The 19,668-nt window shown below is 47.7% G+C and overlaps 1 protein-coding gene across 4 annotated transcripts; it reads left to right on the top strand.

The window, feature by feature from the left end:
• Positions 1–42: 42 nt before the first annotated feature.
• On the top strand, positions 43–18,500 carry AP2S1 (adaptor related protein complex 2 subunit sigma 1). Of its 4 annotated transcripts, none has more exons than XM_088139766.1 (5): positions 73–862; positions 11,939–12,088; positions 12,958–13,071; positions 16,809–16,868; positions 17,847–18,500. In XM_088139766.1, the coding sequence occupies exons 2-5, from the start codon at positions 11,996–11,998 to the stop codon at positions 17,946–17,948; spliced, it is 369 nt and encodes a 122-aa protein (XP_087995892.1). In that variant the 5' UTR covers positions 73–862; positions 11,939–11,995; the 3' UTR covers positions 17,949–18,500. The 4 variants fall into 4 exon arrangements, with proteins under 4 accessions (XP_087995890.1, XP_087995892.1, XP_087995889.1 ...); XM_088139763.1 differs by having other exon boundaries at positions 73–831; XM_088139765.1 differs by lacking the exon at positions 73–862 and adding an exon at positions 9,069–9,220.
• Positions 18,501–19,668: the final 1,168 nt, after the last annotated feature.

The raw sequence follows: 19,668 nt of genomic DNA on the forward strand, positions 1-19,668 counted from the left end.
AGGGGCGGGGGCGGAGCCGGGGGGCGCGCGCGCGCGCCCTGGCCTGCGGGCGCGCGCTCGGGGAAGCCCCGGGCCCGGGGGCGTCCGCGCCTCAGGCTGGATGCCGCGGCAGGGAAGGCGGCTGCCGAGGCGGTTTGCTCCTTCGCGGGGGCAAAGGCCGGGCCCCCCGGCCGAGCCCACCGCCCAGCTCCCCCGTCGAGGGTCAGGCCGGTTCCCCCGCGACCCTCTCGCGGCAGCCGCTGCGCCGGGCCCTCTCGGGGAACAGCCAAGCGACGGCGAGAAAAGGGGGCCTCGCCGCAGCCCCCCCGGCCGCCGCCTTTTGTCCCGGGAGCGCCGCGCCGCGCCCGCCCCGGCCGGGCTTCCTCGACGCTCCGACGCTCGTGCGGGGCTCGTCCGCCCGCCCGCCCTCCGGGAGCGGCTCTCGTCCCTCGCTCCCCTTTGCGGGCCGCCCCCTCCCCGGCGCCCCTCTCTCCTCTGGGGCCCGGACGCGAGGGCCCGGCGCTCTGGAGGAGGCCCCGCCGGGGAGGAGGGGGCCGGCGGCCGGGTGAGGCGCTGGCGGCGGCGGGGGGCCCGCGACGCTGGGGGGGGGAGGCGGCCGGCCCGAGGCGGTGCGCCGCGCCCTTGCGCGAGCTGAGGGACCCTCCTCGCGGGGAAGCCCGGCCTGCGTGGTCGCCGAGGGCCGCCACCGACTTGATGGCGCACGAGGGATCGATCCATCGATCCATCAGTCAGTTTTTGTCCAGGCAAGTCTTACCATCCCCAGAGATAATCCTGGGAAAGGCAAGAAGAGGACGACCGGCGGCAAGGTGGAGGCGCCCGGCGACGGCAAAGGTGAGGGCACCTGGGAGACCCGAAAGAACAGGTGAGGGACGGATGGTCGTGAAGAATAATATTTATGCGGTCCCTGACTTCATGGCACGTCAGCCATCCATCTCTTCTTGGTTTAGCACCCCACTTCTTCTGTACCCCGTTCCTCCCACGTTCAGATTACTCTTATTAATTACATTGTCTGCTGCCCCATCCCCAACGACTCTGGGCTGCTCACAAGTGAAAACATAAAAAAAAAACCTTTAAGAAACAAAAACAAGGAATAAAAGTTAGCAAGATGACAGAAACTGGATTGGAATGGAAAAAGAAACAGACCCGCGCAATCCAAGGGGGCTTCGCTCACCCTCGTTGAGGGCCTGGGAGAAGAGCCAGATCTTCAAGCCCCTCCAAACCACCAGTAGGGTGGGGATCATCTGGATCTTGGGGGGAACCGCATTCCAGAGGGCAAGCATTGCTCCCGAGAAGGCACACTTCCGGGGTCCCGAGCGATGACATTGTTAATTGAAGGAACCCAGAGCACGCCAACACTGCCAGATCGAATCAGCCGGGCAGATGCTGTGGGAGAGGGCCAGTCCCTCAAGTAACCCAGCCCTGTGCCACGTAGGCTTTATAGGTAGCCACCAGCACCTTGAATTGCACCTGGAAGCAAACAGCCACCAGTGCAGCTCTCAAAGCAGCGGGGTTATGTGGGCATGCCAAGGCACGTCCATCACTGCCTGGGCCACTGCATTTTGCACTAGTTGAAGCTTCCCAGCGGCCTTCAAGGGCAGCCCTTGTAGAGTGTGTTGCAGTAGTCAGGCCATGAGGCGACCAGGGCGTGAGTGACTGTCTCACAATCAGCTTTGTGTTTTAAAATGGAAAGCTTTGTAGTCCAGTTGAGAATACACCAATAGAGTGGGGGCCATCCGGATCTCAAGGGGAACCTCATTCCAGAGGGCAGGCTCTGCCACAGAGAAGGTAGACTGTCTAATAGATGGTTGTTCCTTGCCACAGACCCACAATTCTTCTACCATCCTTTGCAGTGTGCCTTGCCAACCCTTCTCAAAACGTCCATTTGGGAAAGCAGGTTGGTGAAACCAGAGCTTTGCATCTGCAACCTCTTTTTTGCTTTGTATTCTCCCTTTTTCGCAGGAGTTCAGAAAGGCTTATGATAGATCCCTGGCCACATTTAGCCCACCGTCTGAGTGAATCCATCGTACGGAGGTTCTCAGTGGGCTCTTGTTCCTTTTTTGCCCACCAAATGAGTTAGGGTTGGGGGTAAGGATATTGACCAATGATTGACAGTTACCTCTATGAATGTATATAGCCACGCTGTAATCCCAACACTTGCAACAATGCACCACTCAGTTATATCCACAGCAGGCAAAAGCCTTTTGGATATGAGATTTTTAACACTAGTGTCAGACAAAAAAGGAAGGAGAGGCCCTTGGTGAAACATGGTGGCGGCTGCAGGGGGATCCTGGAAGTTCCAGGTTGCCTTCCCTGCATCTAGTCCTCCTTCAGGCCAGGATGCAGTCAAGCAATACAGAGTTAGAAGGCCATGAATACTCCATGGTGCCAATTCAAGGTGCACTTCAGGGGACTGGATCCATAACTGCAAAGTGGCATGTTCTGGATTTAGACATTGAAGCAGATGGTCCTATATCTCTCAGTCTATCCAGGTTTGCCTTCCAGTAAAGCCAGCAATTCTGGTCTCAGTACTCCATGGTCTCCAGATGTGTTCAGCTTGAACTCAGGCTGTGGAGTTGGCGGGCACCAAGTTGCACCAGGACTTTTCTCCAAGTAGATGCATAGGCTTCCATACTTCAGCCAGGAGCAGGCAAATGGGGGGGGGGGCGCCAAGGGCATATTGGAATTTGGATAGCTGGTTGTGAGCCCTCTCACAAAATAACTGCCAGGGAAAGTGTTGCAGAATGGACATTTGGGTGGGCATGGTCTGTCACAAACCAGTCTTTACCAGGAGGGAAGCTGAGAAATTGTTCTCCATCCTCACCCATCTAGCATCCCAAGATACTCTCCACCCCACTTAACCGTGGCACTTTATTTCTGGGCAGATAGGCACACTTCCAGATAAAAACCTGCATCTGCTCACCATTTTTATTTTCTATGAATGTCTATAAGCATCTATGAGGCCCAGAGGCATTTTTGCAAATTAAGATAATGGTGGAAGCTGCTGCTTTGCTCTGCAGCGAACCAGCTTCTCATTTCATATTTGTTAATTAAAAGAATCTTTACAAAACAAAGTCAGATAGAACAGGGAGCCTTGCCTAGACAAAGGGGAATGTTCCACAATTCAAGTTGTCTATGCCCAACGTAGGCTGAAAATCTCTGCGTATTATTTGGGAGTGCCACCAAAACCAGAGACCTGGTTTATATTTTGTGCTAAACTCTGGTTGCTTAATCAGAATTTATTGAATATGCAATAACAGCTGAGTTCACCCGGCATGTTAAACCACAACCAATTTCATTTATTTATTATCTTTGTGCTAGATTTATAACTTACCTTTGCACAGGAGCTCAAGGTGGCCTATGTAGCACTCCCTCCTCCAGTCCCCCCCCCACAACAACAACTGCTCTGTGAGGTAGGCTCAGCCAAGAGACAGCGCCTGGTCCCACGTTTCATACTAATCATCTGTGGCTGAGGAGGGAGTTTTCCCTAGTCCTAATTCAACACTTTAACCACAATACCCTCCTGGCTCTCAAGTCACAAGATTTAGCTGTTCCATATTTATTTTAAACTAGCACCCCGGAAAACCTACTGGCACCTAAAAACTGATTCCCCTCTCCACAATTAATGCATTTTGTGATTTTTAAGCAAAAAGCACACAGTTAAAATCTGGGAAAACATTCTTTTGTAAAACCATTTTGCTATCATTAATGTAAACACCTCTGCATACTCAACCTTCTTGAGCAATTAAAAAGCCAACACTGATTAGAAACCTGGCAGGGTCTGCTAGTCCATGGCACAGCCCTAACAGTGCAACAGTGCCTTGGGTGTTGGCGAGACAGCTGGGCTTCAAACTCTTTCCACCCCGATGGGCATGATAAATGTATTGTAACCATCATTGTGCCTTCTTGATTCAGGTAAGAAGTATGCCAAGCGCGTCAGAGAAATGTGCTATGGCTAATACAGAGCCTGTTCCTGGAAAATGGCATCTTTGGTTCTTTTCCACACCTCAAGAAAATTATAGGTCCCTCAAGTACTTTCAAGGCATTGTGGGCACCAGATATTTTCTTATTTGGGGAGAAAATTATACATGCTAATATCATTAAAAATATAATGGAAGGAAGGATCTAAGAATCCATCCTTTGGAGAGAATAATGTACTGGATGAGGGCAAACAAAATGAAGCTAAATCTAAAAAAGACTGGAGAGCTTTCAGGTCCAAGAACGGTGCTGTTCCGGACATGGTAGCACTTGGAAGGGACAGATGGCAAACCTTTGGTTCCTTAATGCCCATCTGTCACCAGAGATATTGGTGGCTTTAGAGGCAAGGAAGGTCTGTGCCCAGCTTCGGGTACAGCACTAGCTGTGACCCACCTGGGCAGTGAAAGGTAGCATTGGAGACCCATTTCCTAATAACTTCTCAATTGGATTTATAATTGGATATGCACAGTATAATGTAATCTATTGTACATGAGACTAACCTTGAAGACAGTCCTAAGCTCCAACTGCTGAACTTTAGCTGTTACTGAATGGCGCAAACAAATGCAACCATACACATATTGCCCTGGTGACCGAGGAGCTACTGGGCTAAAATTAACATTGATGTTCATCTATGAAACCCTAATCACTTAGGAGTTAACTAAGGACAACCCAACCCATACATGAAGATAACCTAGGGAAGTCCTGCTTGAGGTCCCACCAGGGAATTCAGCTCACAGATCAATTGTGAGGAATCAAGTCTTGGAGCAGAACCCAGATGTTGGAATTGTCTCCCATCGGAGGTTTGGTGTCCCCATACAGTCATGGTTGGTCAATGTGTGAAGATGTGCCTCTCCCGCTGGACATTGGATTGAGGAACAATCTATTCCAGGCCCAGACTTTCCTTTTTAAATAAAGCTTAATTTTTGTATTATTATTTTTTTTAGGATTAAAAATATGATGGTTTATGACCATTTTGACTGCTTTCTTGTAAACCACTTTCAGCTCTTCCAGGAGGAACCACAATATAGAAGCAAAGTATTTATCAGCAATAACATTTTTGTGGATCTCTTTGGACCAACCTACCCTTCAGGGTTATTGTTATGGAAATAAAATTAAAGGTGACTCCATGTTCATTGTGTGGAGTGAATAAACTATAAAAACGTGTTTCACAAGGCATACAGTTTGCCCACAGATGATTTCCATTTCAGTCAGCTGATGGAAGAGACCCCTGCCAGAAATCCTGGAGAGTTTTTCACAGTATTAATACTGAGCTGAGTGAAATTATATTCTGAGCTGGAATGCAGTGAGTTTAGCTGGCTTTGAATAGCGCCCGAAGCTGTAATATAGTTGATTGAGTTTTGGTTTAGCATTGCATGTGAATTATGGATTACCAGGTGTGTACCCAGCCAGTTATGGTTCATTCAGTAAAGTATAATTAAACACACTATGGTTTAAGCTGATGTTCATCATTCCCAGGTGACCAAATAGAGCCCACATGGGCAATAAGGGTTTCTTGGGCTTTTCTGCTCATATTGCTGTTTTGTCTCTGAAATTTCTGTGTCTGTACTTGAAGAAAAAAAAACGGTGGGGAGGGGGAGAGGGGAAGGCCCACAGAGCAATCTGAGACATTTTTCCATAGCAGGAGGAAAGGAACTGAAGAGAAGTGAAGAAATCCTGAGACTTGTTACTTTTCAACCAAAGTCCCTTGTTTTGGGGTGACCTTTGTGTCTTTCAGGACTTAAGTCAATATTTCTTATTCAGACAGTGAGATCTGAACCCTGCTTTGTCATGAACCTGAGCTTTGCCCAGAAGTCTTTAAAACAAACAAACAAAACAAATATGGTTGTCCCCCTGGGTATCCTAGGGAGGGCAAGTGACGTTCTGCATGTCATGACACTGTGGCTGGCACCCAGGGCTCTCTTTCTCTTTCTCCCAGCTGCCCCTTCCCGCTGCCCTCCAAATGAGATGGACTCCAGCTCTGGGAATGTGATTCAACACATCTGGACAGCAGGACATGGGAGAAGACTTGTGGGTTTGGTGAAGAACAACTTCACAGCAGTCTTTCCCATCATCTGCTCCTTGGTCCTCCTAACTGCAGATGTTGAGGATTTTGTATTCTGCCATGAAGTTTGGGCTCTTCCAAACACATTTCATAATAGAGCTGGAAATCTCCCAGAACTCCCTGGGTGATGCCATGTCCCCAGGCTCCAAGAACTATAATCTTGGCAAAGTGACTTGAAATTATTACGCCCACTCCCACCCATCTAGCTTGCTACTTAGGGCTGTACCACACCATTCCAGAAAGCTGTATGTTTCTCAGAATGATTAATCATGGTTCACACAAGCAAAGTAAGGCAGATATGTAGGTCTTTCCTTTCTCCTGTTTTGCAAACATGCGCTCTGAAGGAGTGCAGGTAGGAGGCAGTTGTTGGGTGGTGCTGGAAGCAGCTACTGCACAGTGCCAGGAGTGTACACGTAAACAGAAGTAACAATTAGCAACTTTTGATTTGTTGAAGGAGTGAAGAGCCAGATTTCCCACCTTGAGGCTAACAGAGACACACCTTTTGGGGTAGGAGATACTCAACAACTTCCTTCCTCCATTTGGTCATCAACATTGGCTGCTGTTCTACAAGGATGACTTCAGACGTATGAGATATTTGTAGTCCTCCCCCCACTCCCTAAGAATCTCAGGGATATCTACTCAAAAGTAATTCAGACTTTCAGAAAAGTTATACAGTGGAACCTTGGGTTACGAACGCTTCTGTTAACTTTTCGGGTTATGACCAGCTCTGGCCGCAAAATTTTGCTTCGGTTTGCGAACTCCGCCTCGGGGTACGAACAGGATACGTGGCCATTTTCCCTCCCGTGACACAGTCCGCAGCCATTTTCCGCCCCTGACACATGGTCCGTGGCCATTTTTCCGCCCCTGACACGTGGTCCACGGCCATTTTCCACCCCTGACACGTGGTCGTAGGGAGGGGGACTCTCCCTCCAAACAATAGCCGCCTCCCTGTCGTCCACGCCAGAACGGATTAACGGTAATTACATTGAACCTTATGGGGAAATTTGCTTCGGGTTGCGACCAATTCGGGTTGCAGCCAGAGTCACGGAACGAATTAAGTTCGTAAACTGAGGTTCCACTGTACTTTGAAAAATGAAGCATAGCCAAACCCTATGCGTTGCTACTCAAAAGCACAGCAGAGATTCAGAAATTGATTTTTAGATATCCCCATTCTGCTGGGCTTGTTCTGCCCTGAGGACTGTCCCCAGCCTTTGAGTCGTGGGCTGTTAGCCACACTCCAAAAAGGGGAACCAACTGAGGTGAAAACAAAATGTGATGTCATTTCATTAATACCGTAATTACATTAATCCAGTTGTGCCCAATTTGAATGATCGCTCCCAAGTTGTGCATGTCATAATTTTCCCCTCCTGTCCTTTAAAGAATTATAATATGGCAACTGTTTTTGGAGAATCTGATTCCACATGTCATAACCCAGGCATCCATTAAAACAGTGTTGTCCAAACTTGGCCACTTTAAGATGAGTGGGCTTCAACTCCCAGAATTCCCCACTCTATTTACAGTCTCCACCAGCGGCCTATTACATTCCAGATTTCATCAGTGAAGCAGAGGAGCAATGCCTTTTGCAACAAGTATGTGTGTGTGTTCTAATCTTCTAGTGGCGCAAGAACCGTCTACAGCAGTGTTGTCCAAACTTGGCCACTTTAAGATGAGTGAATAGTTGCATGTCTTTATCTAGTTTAAAAGTTTATAACTGATTAATCTAACACAGTGTTGTCCAAACTTGGCCACTTTAAGATGAGTGGACTTCAACTCCCAGAATTCCCCAGCCAGCCATGGCTGGCTGGGGAATTCTGGGAGTTGAAGTCCACTCATCTTAAAGTGGCCAAGTTTGGACAACACTGCATTAAAACATCTCAGTATCCCACACAGGTCTACCTATAAGTCTGTAATTCAGGGCAGCACCTTCAGTTTGAGATATTCACAATCTCCAGACAGAGGCCACTCAGAATTTCAAAGCATTCCTATGTTTGGCTTAGCTGCATCCCCAGTATTTGCATTTTCTCAAGACCCTGTGGACTTTTGGTGCATGCAGATGGCCAAAGGAGTTATTGATCAATGCTGGAAGCTTAAATCTGAAACATATTTTGCAGCAGCGAATTACTATTACATTTCCTCGGCCAATGTCCAGATTAGGTGGGTTCCTGTCTCGAAGCACAAAGAAAGTTGCTTGACATATTTTCCAGACCATTTTAAAATGGTGGCTTTTTAAAAATGTTATATTGAATTGGTATAGGTACCACCAATGCAGGTATGCTTCTCCCCCTGCTAATTAGTGTTTTGTTTTGTTTTTTAATCAGGGAGAGACCTCCCAGGATATTTTGACCACCTGCATCATCCTGAATACTAAAGCAAAGGAGCCAACCTCTCCACGACTGTTTATAGTGTGTTTCTCAACCTTGGCAACTTGTAAGATGGGGAATTCTGGAAGTTGAAGTCCACACATCTTAAAGTTGCCAAGGTTGAGAAACATTGGTTTATATTTTAGTAAATGTGGCCATGTTGAGACTATTTACTGGACTGAATTTTGTTAGGTTTTACTATCTTTGAGAAAAGTATTGTTATTACTTTGTTCCTATGGGGTGTTACAGTTAATTAAGTTTTCATGCTAGAGGTCCACTAGGGCGACTGTCCGTTTCCAAACATATTTCCTATTCCCCCTGGACCACAGCACCCTCTTCCGTTGGGGCGCAGGAACTTAGGGCCTACAAGGCCTGGCTGAGCCTGGAGCTAAAGTCAAGCCCGGGCAGCGCCTGAGGCATCAGTCGCCCAGCTTCCTTCTGCTACACGAGCCCCCGGCTTCGCGCGAACACCACGGAACTCCGTCTCCCCCTACTGGAGGCAACTGACACACTTTTCCCGGTAGTTTTTTTTTTTTTAAACCACAGAAATTACAACTCCCGGCATGCAGCGCAGCCGTCGCGTGGCCTGTCCGGCCGGGGAAACAATCCTATACGCTCATTGCTTGGCGCAAAGCCCGACGGGAGTGCTTCATGCCCAGGCGCTTTTCCGGTCTCTTCCCGCATATAGACTACAACTCCCGACTGGCTAAGTGCTTGGCACGTGCCTTGTCGGATATCCGGTGGGAAGGGAGAATAGGGTCGGGGGGTGTAGAAGGTTCCCTGGAACTCTGCGTAGGAGGAGGGGGACTCGGGAGCTATCATGGTAAGAAGGGGGGGCTGTCTTTCAAGGAGGCGGTGGGGTCCCTCCAGCCCCGGTCGGGGGCAGTGGGGTTACCAGGCGGGGGAAATGGGGGGTCTTGTTTGGAGTCGTGATAAAGCCTAATGATGCCATTATGTGATATGTGGGGTCGAGCACGGGGTCTCAGCGTGGCCGCGAGGCCCCCCAGGGCCATGCCGTGTTGCCAGGCGCCACCCAACCGTAACTGCCGCAGTCCTCCCCTCCCTCTCCTGCTCTGTGCTGATTTCCAGCAGCCCAAATCTTGAACGTTTTTCCCGCTTGCCACAATATCCGTCACCTAACAGCGACTGTGAGGGGGGTCCCCGCGGTAAATGAGGCTCAGAAGGGGGCCAGGAGCAAAAAAACCAGGTTCTGGACTTGCACAACAGCCCTGTAAGGTAGGCCATTTTGCTGGGGATGTTGCCCTCCAGCTCCTACCATCCCCAGCCGGCGTGATGAAAAAGAGGAGGGGCGCTGAAATCCAACCCCCTGGGAGAGCAATAGGGTGAGGAGAGGGAGATCAGTGGGCCGGCGAGGGGGTCCTGGGAGCCCGGACAACGGGGAAGCTTGTGCGAGCGTTTAGCCTCTTCAGGGCTTGTGCGTCTCCCCCTCCCGCAGATGGAAGAGCAGGACTGAGGTCCACTAATAGGAAGGGTCTTTCCGAATTGGGTGAGGCTGGTGGGCTTGGCAGTCAGGCAGGCGTGTGGAGAGAGATGCTTAATGGGATATGTAGTGGATGCGCCCTCCAGCTGCGTGGGGGGTCTGCAGCCAGTGAGAGGGCAGTGGAAAAAGAAATTTTGAGGGGCTGGTGCCTTCCCCGGCCCCTTTGCTCCCCCAGCCCTCACAAAGGGCTTTCTAGGATCTTAGATCCTGCCGACACTCTCCCTCGAATGTACGGCTGTGATTTTTAATCAGAAGCTATGCGTTGCAGGTGATGTTGGATATTCTTCCTGTGTAAGATTTTGAGGGGCTTTCAGGGAGCAGCTGGCTCATGCTTGAATGTTATTCGTTAACAAATGTAGCTTACTATTCACCATAGAACCTTGTCAGTACTTCATGCAGTTCATTATCCCTTGACGTTATAGTTCTCACATGCACACGATGTGTGTATTTGTGTGTATACATCTCTGTAATTGGAACTGTCCTGAAAATGTTTGCAGTCGATGAACCATGCTGTGGCAAGGAGCTGTTGGTTTTTCAGGTGCTCCATAGTGCTTCCTCCAATGCCCAGATGTGGTGGGTATTGAAGACAGTTCTGAAGAGTGGCAGACTGGGGAAATACTGCTCTACTGTATCATGTGGGAGATTCCATGGGCTCCTGTGATATAGTTCTGGTGCGTCAGTAATGTGAAAATCATGCACATTTTTCAAAATAAAAATAACCCTTATAATCCCATGCCCTGTATGTCAAATTCTAGGCTGAGCTGCGCTTAGCCCCGAACATTTATTTCTAACCAACTGTTTGTTAGAATTTGAGAGAGAATTTGTTTGCGTGGGGTCTCTCTGTGTGTGTTTTGAGTAAATCCTTGGCTGAAGTGAAATTCTGTAAGGATTGGCCTGTCTGCTAAATAATATGTAGTCAACCAACTTCCTCTGGTTTTTCTGTGGAAATGCATTTCATTTTACTGTCAGCCCTTTTATTGTCCATGTTACTCTGATACTAAGAAATGGAGCCAACTAGTTATGACATCAGTTATGTTGTAAAGGCTTGATTCACTATTGTGGTTCTCTCCTGTTCAAACAAACCTCTATATTTTTGACGGTATTTGACTCTTTTTCTCAGAAATGTCATTTGCTTTAAGAAATTACTACTTATCCAAGGGTGTTTTACTTCAAAAGTAGTGTAGTGCTCTGTTTTCTCCCACAACTCTTTTGGATTATGATTCCCGCTACTGACTACAGTGATGAAAAATAATGAAATGTGCCTTGTAATGCCACAGGGCAAACCCTAACCCTTCTGTGGTTGAGTCTTATCGGATGTAAGTATTTGAGTCTTGGGGTTTGCATGTTTTGTCTCATATGCACACATGCACACTCCAGCCCCTAAGTTTGGGGGCTGTGCCAGCTCATTTGGAATAATGAGTGTTATTATCGACACATTGTGAAAGTTCCCTTAAGACGACATCTTATATTTATGGCCAGCTTTTTTTGGCAAACAGCCCATTGCTATTGTACTGTCCTGCAATGGGTGGATCACCTGGACATCTTCTCTGACTAACCAGGACTTTCTTCCACATGAAACTGCTTGTATCAGTCCTGGAATCAAAAGAAAACGCTTCTTGTGCGGTGTTGGAACGGATAGCAAGCCGTTTGTCTTTCCTGCTTGTGCTGGGCTGGCTTTCTTGATCAGGGTGGGTCACTCCCTATCTCATGAACACACCAGTTGGAAAGTGGAACTGAGCAAATATGGAGTCAGGCCAGAAAGATTTTCTCAGTTCTTTGGAAAACACCCCATTCTCCAGTGTACAATTCATGCAGCAAAGGATGTCAGAAGGAAGTGGGCAGTAATTAGATCTGGTAACTGAAGCCAAAAGAGGAAACGACTGTTTTGTAGCAGCCTCCTGATGCTAGATAGAGGAACCGGGCACCCGCGGGCGTTCTGCATCACAAATGGCCCCACTGCCTGTATCTGCACGGGGGCATTAGCTTAATGGTGTTTGGGTTTCGGACGTCTGCAGCCTGTTTGTTGATTCTGTTTTACAGATTCGCTTTATCCTGATTCAGAACCGGGCTGGCAAAACCCGCCTGGCCAAGTGGTACATGCAGTTTGATGATGACGAGAAGCAGAAGCTCATTGAGGAGGTGCACGCAGTTGTCACCGTCCGAGACGCGAAGCACACTAACTTTGTGGAGGTAGTACCTTTGCGGGGTTATGGCCTCAGGGCATCTCCGTCTCAAACCAGGGCATTTCTGCCACCTGCGATAAGTGGTGGAAGTGCCATTTATGGCACTGAAAGACCATTGAAATTGCTTTAGACTTTCTGTTACTCCCACTGACTCTGTCTTATGCCCAAGGGTCCCTTCTGTCTGCAGGCAAAAATAAAAAAAAATCAAGTTTAAATTTGGGGAAGGGGAGGGCCCATGATCCTCCTGATGTTGCTTAGCTTTAACGCTCACCAGACCGAGGCAATTGAAGCTGGAGGTAGAGCTGAGTTTAGGGTTTCCATCCTTGCGTGAAAGTGGACCTATCTATTCTCAAGAGACTGGAATTCTTTGTGGGATTTCTGAAGCCAAGTAAATCAGCAGCTTTGGAAGCTTCCAGCCTTTTGCTCCTCAGTGTTTCACTTGCTCCTGTCAGCCTCCAGTTTCTTGCTAAAACACATCCTCCAAGTTCTCGAGAAGCCAGTTCTTTAGAACGCCTCATCAGCCCTCCTCTAGCCAGCAGGATGAGCATCTCTTGAGGCTGGAAGCTGTTTGTGAAACCCAGGTTTGCATGTGAGCTATTTGACCAAAGGGCTGATTTGCATAAAGCAGTTTCTTTGTGTTGAGAAGAGGCCCATAGTCTGGTGGTGGAACCAGCAGAAAAGCCCAATCTTGAAAGCCCAACCTTTCCACACTTAGGTGGAAAGAAGGTTGTTGCTTAATGAGCGCTGCTTCCACAACCAGCATGGCAGATTTCTCTCTGATGCAACTCCCCATCCTTGTCCAGCGTTGTCCTGCTTGTAACAGACACCAGTGTGTGTGTTTCCTCCTGTGACTGTGGTTTTGCCTCCTTTTCCCAGTTCCGCAACTTCAAGATCATCTACCGGCGCTATGCAGGGCTCTACTTCTGCATTTGTGTGGACGTGAATGACAACAATTTAGCTTACCTGGAAGCCATTCACAACTTTGTGGAGGTGAGTTTGGGCCTGTCCAGCTGCAAAGTATGTCTGTCTCTCTCACAGGCCAGTCAACAGCTGTCTTTGTAAAGCTGTTTCTGAATTGCACTGTTCCAGATTCGGCTTGCGAGGGGAATTGCCTAAACCACCCCCCACAATGATTTGATCCAGGAGTAAAGAAAGCCCTCTTGCCAGACCGCAGATTATTTCAGAACACAAAAGGCTGGCTGGCACATTAAAATTAAAGTCGGTACAAGAGTTGTTGTTGTTGTTTAGTCGTTAAGTCGTGTCCGACTCTTCGTGACCCCATGAACCATATTGCGCCAGGCCTTCCTGTCCTTCACTGCCTCCCTGAGTTTGCTCAGTTTCATGCTCATTGCTTCAGTGATGCTATCTAACCATCTCGTCCTCTGCCGTCCTCTTCTCCTTTTGCCTTCAATCTTTCCCAGCATCAGGGTCTTCTCCAAAGACTCCTCTCTTCGCATTAGGTGGCCAAAGTATCTGAGCTTGAGCTTCATTATCGATCCTTCCAATGAGCAATCAGGGTTGATTTCCTTTAAGATTGACTGGTTTGACCTCCTAGCAGTCCAGGGGACTCTCAAGAGTCTTCTCCAGCACCACAGTTCAAAGGCATCAATTCTTCGGCGCTCGGCCTTTTTTATGGTCCAGCTCTCACAGCCATACATTACTACTGGAAAAACCATAGCTGTGACTATGCGGATCTTTGTCGGCAAGGTGACGTCTCTGCTTTTTAATATGCTATCTAGGTTTGCCATAGCTTTCCTCCCAAGGAGCAAGCGTCTTTTAATTTCATGGCTGCAGTCTCCGTCTGCGGTGATCTTGGAGCCCAAATAAATGAAGTCTGTTACTGCTTCCATTTCTACCCCTTCTATTTGCCAGGAATTGATGGGTCCAGATGCCATGATCTTAGTTTTTTTAATGTTGAGTTTCAAGCCAGCTTTTGCACTCTCCTCTTTCACCTTCATCAAGAGGCTCTTTAGTTCTTCTTCACTTTCTGCCATTAGGGTGGTATCGTCCGCATATCTGAGTTTGTTGGTGATTCTCCCTGCAATCTTAATTCCGGCTTGTGATTCTTCCAGCCTGGCATTTCTCATGATGTACTCTGCATATAGGTTAAATAAGCAGGGTGACAGCATACAGCCTTGTCGTACCCCTTTCCCTATTTTGAACCAATCGGTTGTTCCATGACCGGTTCTAACTGTTGCTTCTTGGCCCGCATACAGATTTCTCAGGAGACAGGTAAGGTGGTCTGGTACTCCCATCTCTTTAAGAATTTGCCACAGTTTGTTGTGATCCACACAATCAAAGGCTTTTGCATAGTCAATGAAGCAGAAGTAGATATTTTTCTGGAACTCTCGTGCTTTCTCCATGATCCAGCGAATGTTGGCGATTTGATCTCTAGTTCCTCTGCCTCTTCGAAACCCAGCTTGTACATCCGGTAGTTCTCGGTTCATGTATTGCTGAAGCCTAGCTTGTAGGATTTTGAGCATAACCTTGCTAGCATGTGAAATGAGTGCAATTGTGCGATAGTTTGAGCATTCTTTGGCGTTGCCCTTCTTTGGAATTGGAACGTAAACTGACCTTTTCCAATCCCGTGGCCACTGTTGCGTTTTCCAAACTTGCTGGCATATTGAGTGCAGCACTTTAACACCGTCATCTTTTAGTATTTTAAATAACTCAGCTGGAATACTGTCATCTCCACTAGCTTTGTTGTTAGCAATGCTTCCTAAGGCCCACTTGACTTCACTCTCTAGGATGTCTGGCTCAAGGTCAGTGATCACACCAGCGTGGACATCAGGGACATTAAGATCTTTCTTGTATAGTTCTTCTGTGTATTCTTGCCACCTCTTCTTAATCTCTTCTGCTTCTGTTAGGTCCCTGCCTTTTTTGTCCTTTATCATGCCCATCTTTGCACTAAACGTTCCTTTGATATCTCCAATTTTCTTGTAGAGATCTCTAGTCTTCCCCATTCTATTGTTTTCCTCAATTTCTTTGCATTGTTCATTTAAGAAGGCCTTCTTATCTCTCCTTGCTATTCTCTGGAAATCTGCATTCAGTTGCTTATATCTTTCCCTTTCACCCTTGCTTTTCACATTCCTTCTTTCCACAGCTATTTGTAAAGCCTCATCAGACAGCCATTTTGCTTTCTTGCATTTCTTTTTCTTTGGGATGGTTTTAGTTGCTGCCTCCTGTACAATGTTACGGACCTCCATCCATAGTTCTTCAGGCACTCTGTCTACCAAATCTAATCCTCTAAATCTATTCATCACCTTCACTGTGTACTCACAAGGAATATGATCTAAGTCATACCTGAGTGGTCTAGTGGTTTTCCCTACATTCTTCAATTTAAGCCTAAATTTTGCAGTAAGAAGCTCATGATCTGAGCCACAGTCAGCTCCTGGTCTTGTTTTTGCTGTCTGTATAGAGCTTCTCCATCTTTGGCTGCAAAGTATATAATCAATCTGGTTTCGGTATTGACCATCTGGTGATGTCCATGTGTAGAGTCGTCTCTTGTTGGAAAAGAGTGTTTGCTATGACTAGCTTGTTCTCTTGACAGAACTCTATTAGCCTTTGCCCTGCTTCATTTTGTACTCCAAGGCCAAACTTGCCTGTTATTCCGATTACTCCTTGACTTCCTACTTTAGCATTCCAATCCCCTATGATGAAAAGGACATCTTTTTTTGGTGCTAGTTCTAGAAGGTGTTGTAGGTCTTCATAGAAGTGGTCAACTTCAGCTTCTTCAGCATCAGTGGTTGGGGCATAGACTTGGATGACTGTGATGTTGAATGGTTTGCCTTGGATACGCCCTGAGATCATTCTGTCGTTTTTGAGGTTGTACCCCATTACTGCCTTTCCCACTCTCTTATTGACTATGAGTGCAACTCCATTTCTTCTAAGGGTTTCTTGGCCACAGTAGTAGATATAATGGTCACCTGAATTAAATTCACCCATTCCCGTCCATTTCAATTTGCTGATTCCCAAGATGTCGACGTTCAATCTTGTCATCTCATGTTTGACCACATCCAGCTTGCCTTGGTTCATAGATCTTACATTCCAGGTACCTATACAATATTGTTCTTTGCAGCATCGGACCTTCTTTTCGCTTCCAGATACATCCACAGCTGAACGTCCTTTCGGCTTTGGCCCAGCCGCTTCACTCTTTCTGGAGCTACTTGGAAATGCCCTCTGCTCTTCCCCAGTAGCATATTGGACACCTTCCGACCTGAGGGGCTCATCTTCCGGCATCATATCTTTTAGCCTTTTAACATTGTCCATGGGGTTTTCTTGGCAAGGATCCTGGAGTGGGTTGCCATTTCCTTCTCCAGAGGACCACATTCTGTCCGAACTCTCTGTCATGACCTGAGTACAAGAGTAATATATTGTAATAATAATAATGTATTCCATGTGGCAGAGAGAGGTTTCTCACATTCACTCCTTGTTGCATACTCTTCTGATACTGAGCTTCTGCAGAGGTTTTTCTGATGCTTGTGACCTGAACCTGATGGTTTCTCCTCCCCATCGTCTCTTTGCCTTTGATCATCTTTGCTATGACATTGTACAAGAGGTTAGTCAGTAAAAAAGGATTCGATGCCTCTCACAGGAACAGCATGTGCTCTGCCCACCAACAGCGTACCTAGCAAGGTGTTCTTGGCAAATGGTGTTGCATCCCATCTCCTCCTCATGTCTTGCACGGGGCAGAAGTCCCACGTTCAAAATCCCTTCTTTTTCTTCAGGTTTTGAACGAGTATTTCCACAACGTCTGTGAGCTTGACCTGGTCTTCAACTTCTACAAGGTGGGGTTTTATTATTTATTTATCGCCATTTGAACACCACCCGACCCCAACTGACTCTGAGGGGTTTACAAATACAGGCAGTCCCCAGGTTAAGAACGAGATCCGTTCCTAAGTCTGTCTTTAACTTGAATTTGTATGTAAGTCGGAACTTGTACTTACAAATGGGCTGCCTCTTTTTAAAAATGGCAGACAGCATTCTTCCTTGAGCCAACGAACCACTGAAGCCGCACAATGTTTTCATGAACCGCTGAAAACAGGCTGCATATTAAAAATGCACAGCTTCAGCCATTTGTCGGCTCAAGGAAGGAGAACACTGTTCTCCATTTTTAGTAAAAAGCAGCCCGTTCATAAGTACGCATTGTCCATAAGTCAGACATTCTTAACCCAGGGACTGCCTGGAGTAACATACAAACCAGTGCAAACCAAAAAACCAGATGGGATCCAGGAGAGAGTTGAGAAAAGGCTGCTTCTGGAATTAGGAGGAGGGTGAGGGACCCCCCCCAACTGAAAGGGTTAGGGAGTGTATCAGTGCCTCTTGGTGAGGCTTCTGGGGCTTTGTGGAGGGTCATGGGTTGGATTCATGCAGAGGGCAAAGGCTCCATGCTGCGCATATGTGCATAGAGAGGAGTCCTATGTGTCCCAATGAAAAGACTAAATTGAAAACTGATCCTCACGGAATGAATATCTCTACGTGGTCACTAAGAGTCTGTCTCAACTTGATGGCACTTAATCAGTCTTAAACCATAGACATCGTACGCGCTGACTGTGACAGGCGGCTGGAGGATAACCAGATTAATTACCCTTAATTTGAAATAAAAGTCAACGGACGCAGCTAAATGTAAGGTTTGGCCTGGCTCCAGCAGGCTGCTCGAAGGCCAATGGCCATCCTCAGCTGGAGGAAAGATGGGCTCCCCGCGTGAGAGCTTTTGCCCATCCTGGCGGCCCCCACCTCAGCAGCAACGTGTGCTCTTTGTGCAGGTCTACACGGTGGTGGATGAGATGTTCTTAGCCGGGGAAATCCGGGAGACCAGCCAGACGAAAGTGCTGAAGCAGCTGCTCATGCTGCAGTCGTTGGAATGAGAGCGGGCGTCGACGGCACTGGGTTTCTCCTCTTCGGATCCTGCCGCTTCCTGCCAGGCCCATATCCCTTCACCGGTGCCCTGAATCAGAGACTTGCTTGGCGGAAATGTCGCTCGCCCCTTAACCCAGAGCTGAAGGCTGGCAGGGAGGGAGCATTTGGGGACAGGCGTCAGTTGGGGTTTCTCCTCTGTTGTCCCCCTCGCCGCCTTGGAAGGCAGGGGCAGTGGAAGATGGAGAGCTTGCAGGTTAGGGATGCCCTGCCTTATTTTGTCAAGAGGGAGGGGATTTGAAGAGGAGAGACCTCCTACCTCCCCCCCATTGCCATTTGATATGCTGTTGCTCTCCACCCTCCACATCGCTGCCCCCTTCCCATCTAGCCATCCGTGTAAATGCGTCGTGCTGCATCTGCAGAAGAGGGACCATAACTCTGTGTGTGTGTGTGTGTGTGTGTGTATTCGTGCACCTGCATGGGCACCTGTGATAATTGGATTTGAGTGGTTCAACTGCCATAAAGTGATGACCTGAAATAAACCATCCATCAAACTCTGAAAACAGCAGCAGCTTTTCTTTTTCATCCTGGCCTGTTTTTGAATGGCTGGAGGGCTGGAGGAACAATGTGGTGCCCCCCCCAATGCTCGCATGTGTTCGCCTAACAAATCCAATTAATTACGCTCTGCTTCGGTGTATTGTTTGTGCCAGGCCAAGAGTTGCTAGACAAAAGGGATGAATGAGTGGCCTCTGACCAAACTTGGCGAACACAGTCCAAAAAGTTTGATGGTCTGTCACTCCATTCATGCCTCTTTCCTGTTATTGAATGCTAAAAGGGGAAAAATAAACCAGCTTTGTCTTTCTTGCTCTCGCCATGTTATATTCTAATGCAGTCTTTCTCAACCTCAGCAACTTTAAGCTATGTGGGCTTCAACTCCCAGAATTCCCCAACCAGCATGGAGCATGCTGCTGGGGAATTCTGGGAGCTGAAGTCCATACAGCCTAAAGTTGCTGAAATTGAGAAACTCTGTTCTAATAAAACATTCGGAAGCTCAAGACAGTAAAAGCACCTCCTTCAGTTTTAGCAGGTTGGGGCAGATACTTGAAATAGGGTCCCTACTTTTCAGCAGGTGCACGTGCTTGTGCACATGAAGACTAGTTACAAATTTCAGCATCCTTTTTCTGTTTTCTGTTGGAGGCATGAAGCCAAGGCTAGTTTTTGTGCGTGCGACTTTTTTCTCCTGCGAACTGGATTAAAGTTTCTTTGGCAGCGAAGCCAACAAAATTTTGGCCCACTGGTCATTTTCCTGGGACAGTATATAAATTCTTTAAAATCACAAGTGTATTCCCCTAACACATTATTAATATGCCAGAGGCCTAGCGTATTACACAGGCCCAGCTGGGTGGCTAGCTTAGAGTTCAGCGTGTTGTGTGAACGCTGAAAATCAGATTGCACAAACCCAGTTAGCTCTGGGTAAGTGGGTCATGCAAACACAGCTAAAACTATTTTACTTGTTCCTGGCCACACGCTGGTCTTTTCCCAGGATTAACCTAACACCCTAATAACAGGTGCCCGTGTGTGCGACGGAGGAGGAATCTGCAATCATGTGCCCTAGACTAGGGAGGTGTATTGGATCTTTGCATGCCAACCGAGCAATTGTCGAGCTGTTCAAGGTCGGAATGACCCTGGTCTGCATCTCTGCTTATACTTAAGACCTGTTTGAACAGGAGG

This window comes from Python bivittatus, unplaced genomic scaffold, assembly GCF_059951505.1.
Source record: "Python bivittatus isolate LINGU-HERP-01145 unplaced genomic scaffold, Pbiv_v1 ctg000310_np1212, whole genome shotgun sequence".
Lineage (NCBI taxonomy): Eukaryota > Metazoa > Chordata > Lepidosauria > Squamata > Pythonidae > Python > Python bivittatus.

Excerpts from the sequence above, each read along its gene's own strand:
- AP2S1 (XM_088139763.1), top strand. The coding sequence starts at position 694 with ATGGCGCACGAGGGATCGATCCATCGATCCATCAGTCAGTTTTTGTCC. Across the intron at positions 13,072-16,808 it reads CCATTCACAACTTTGTGGAG|GTTTTGAACGAGTATTTCCA; the intron begins GTGAGTTTGGGC and ends CTTTTTCTTCAG. Across the intron at positions 16,869-17,846 it reads TGGTCTTCAACTTCTACAAG|GTCTACACGGTGGTGGATGA; the intron begins GTGGGGTTTTAT and ends CTCTTTGTGCAG.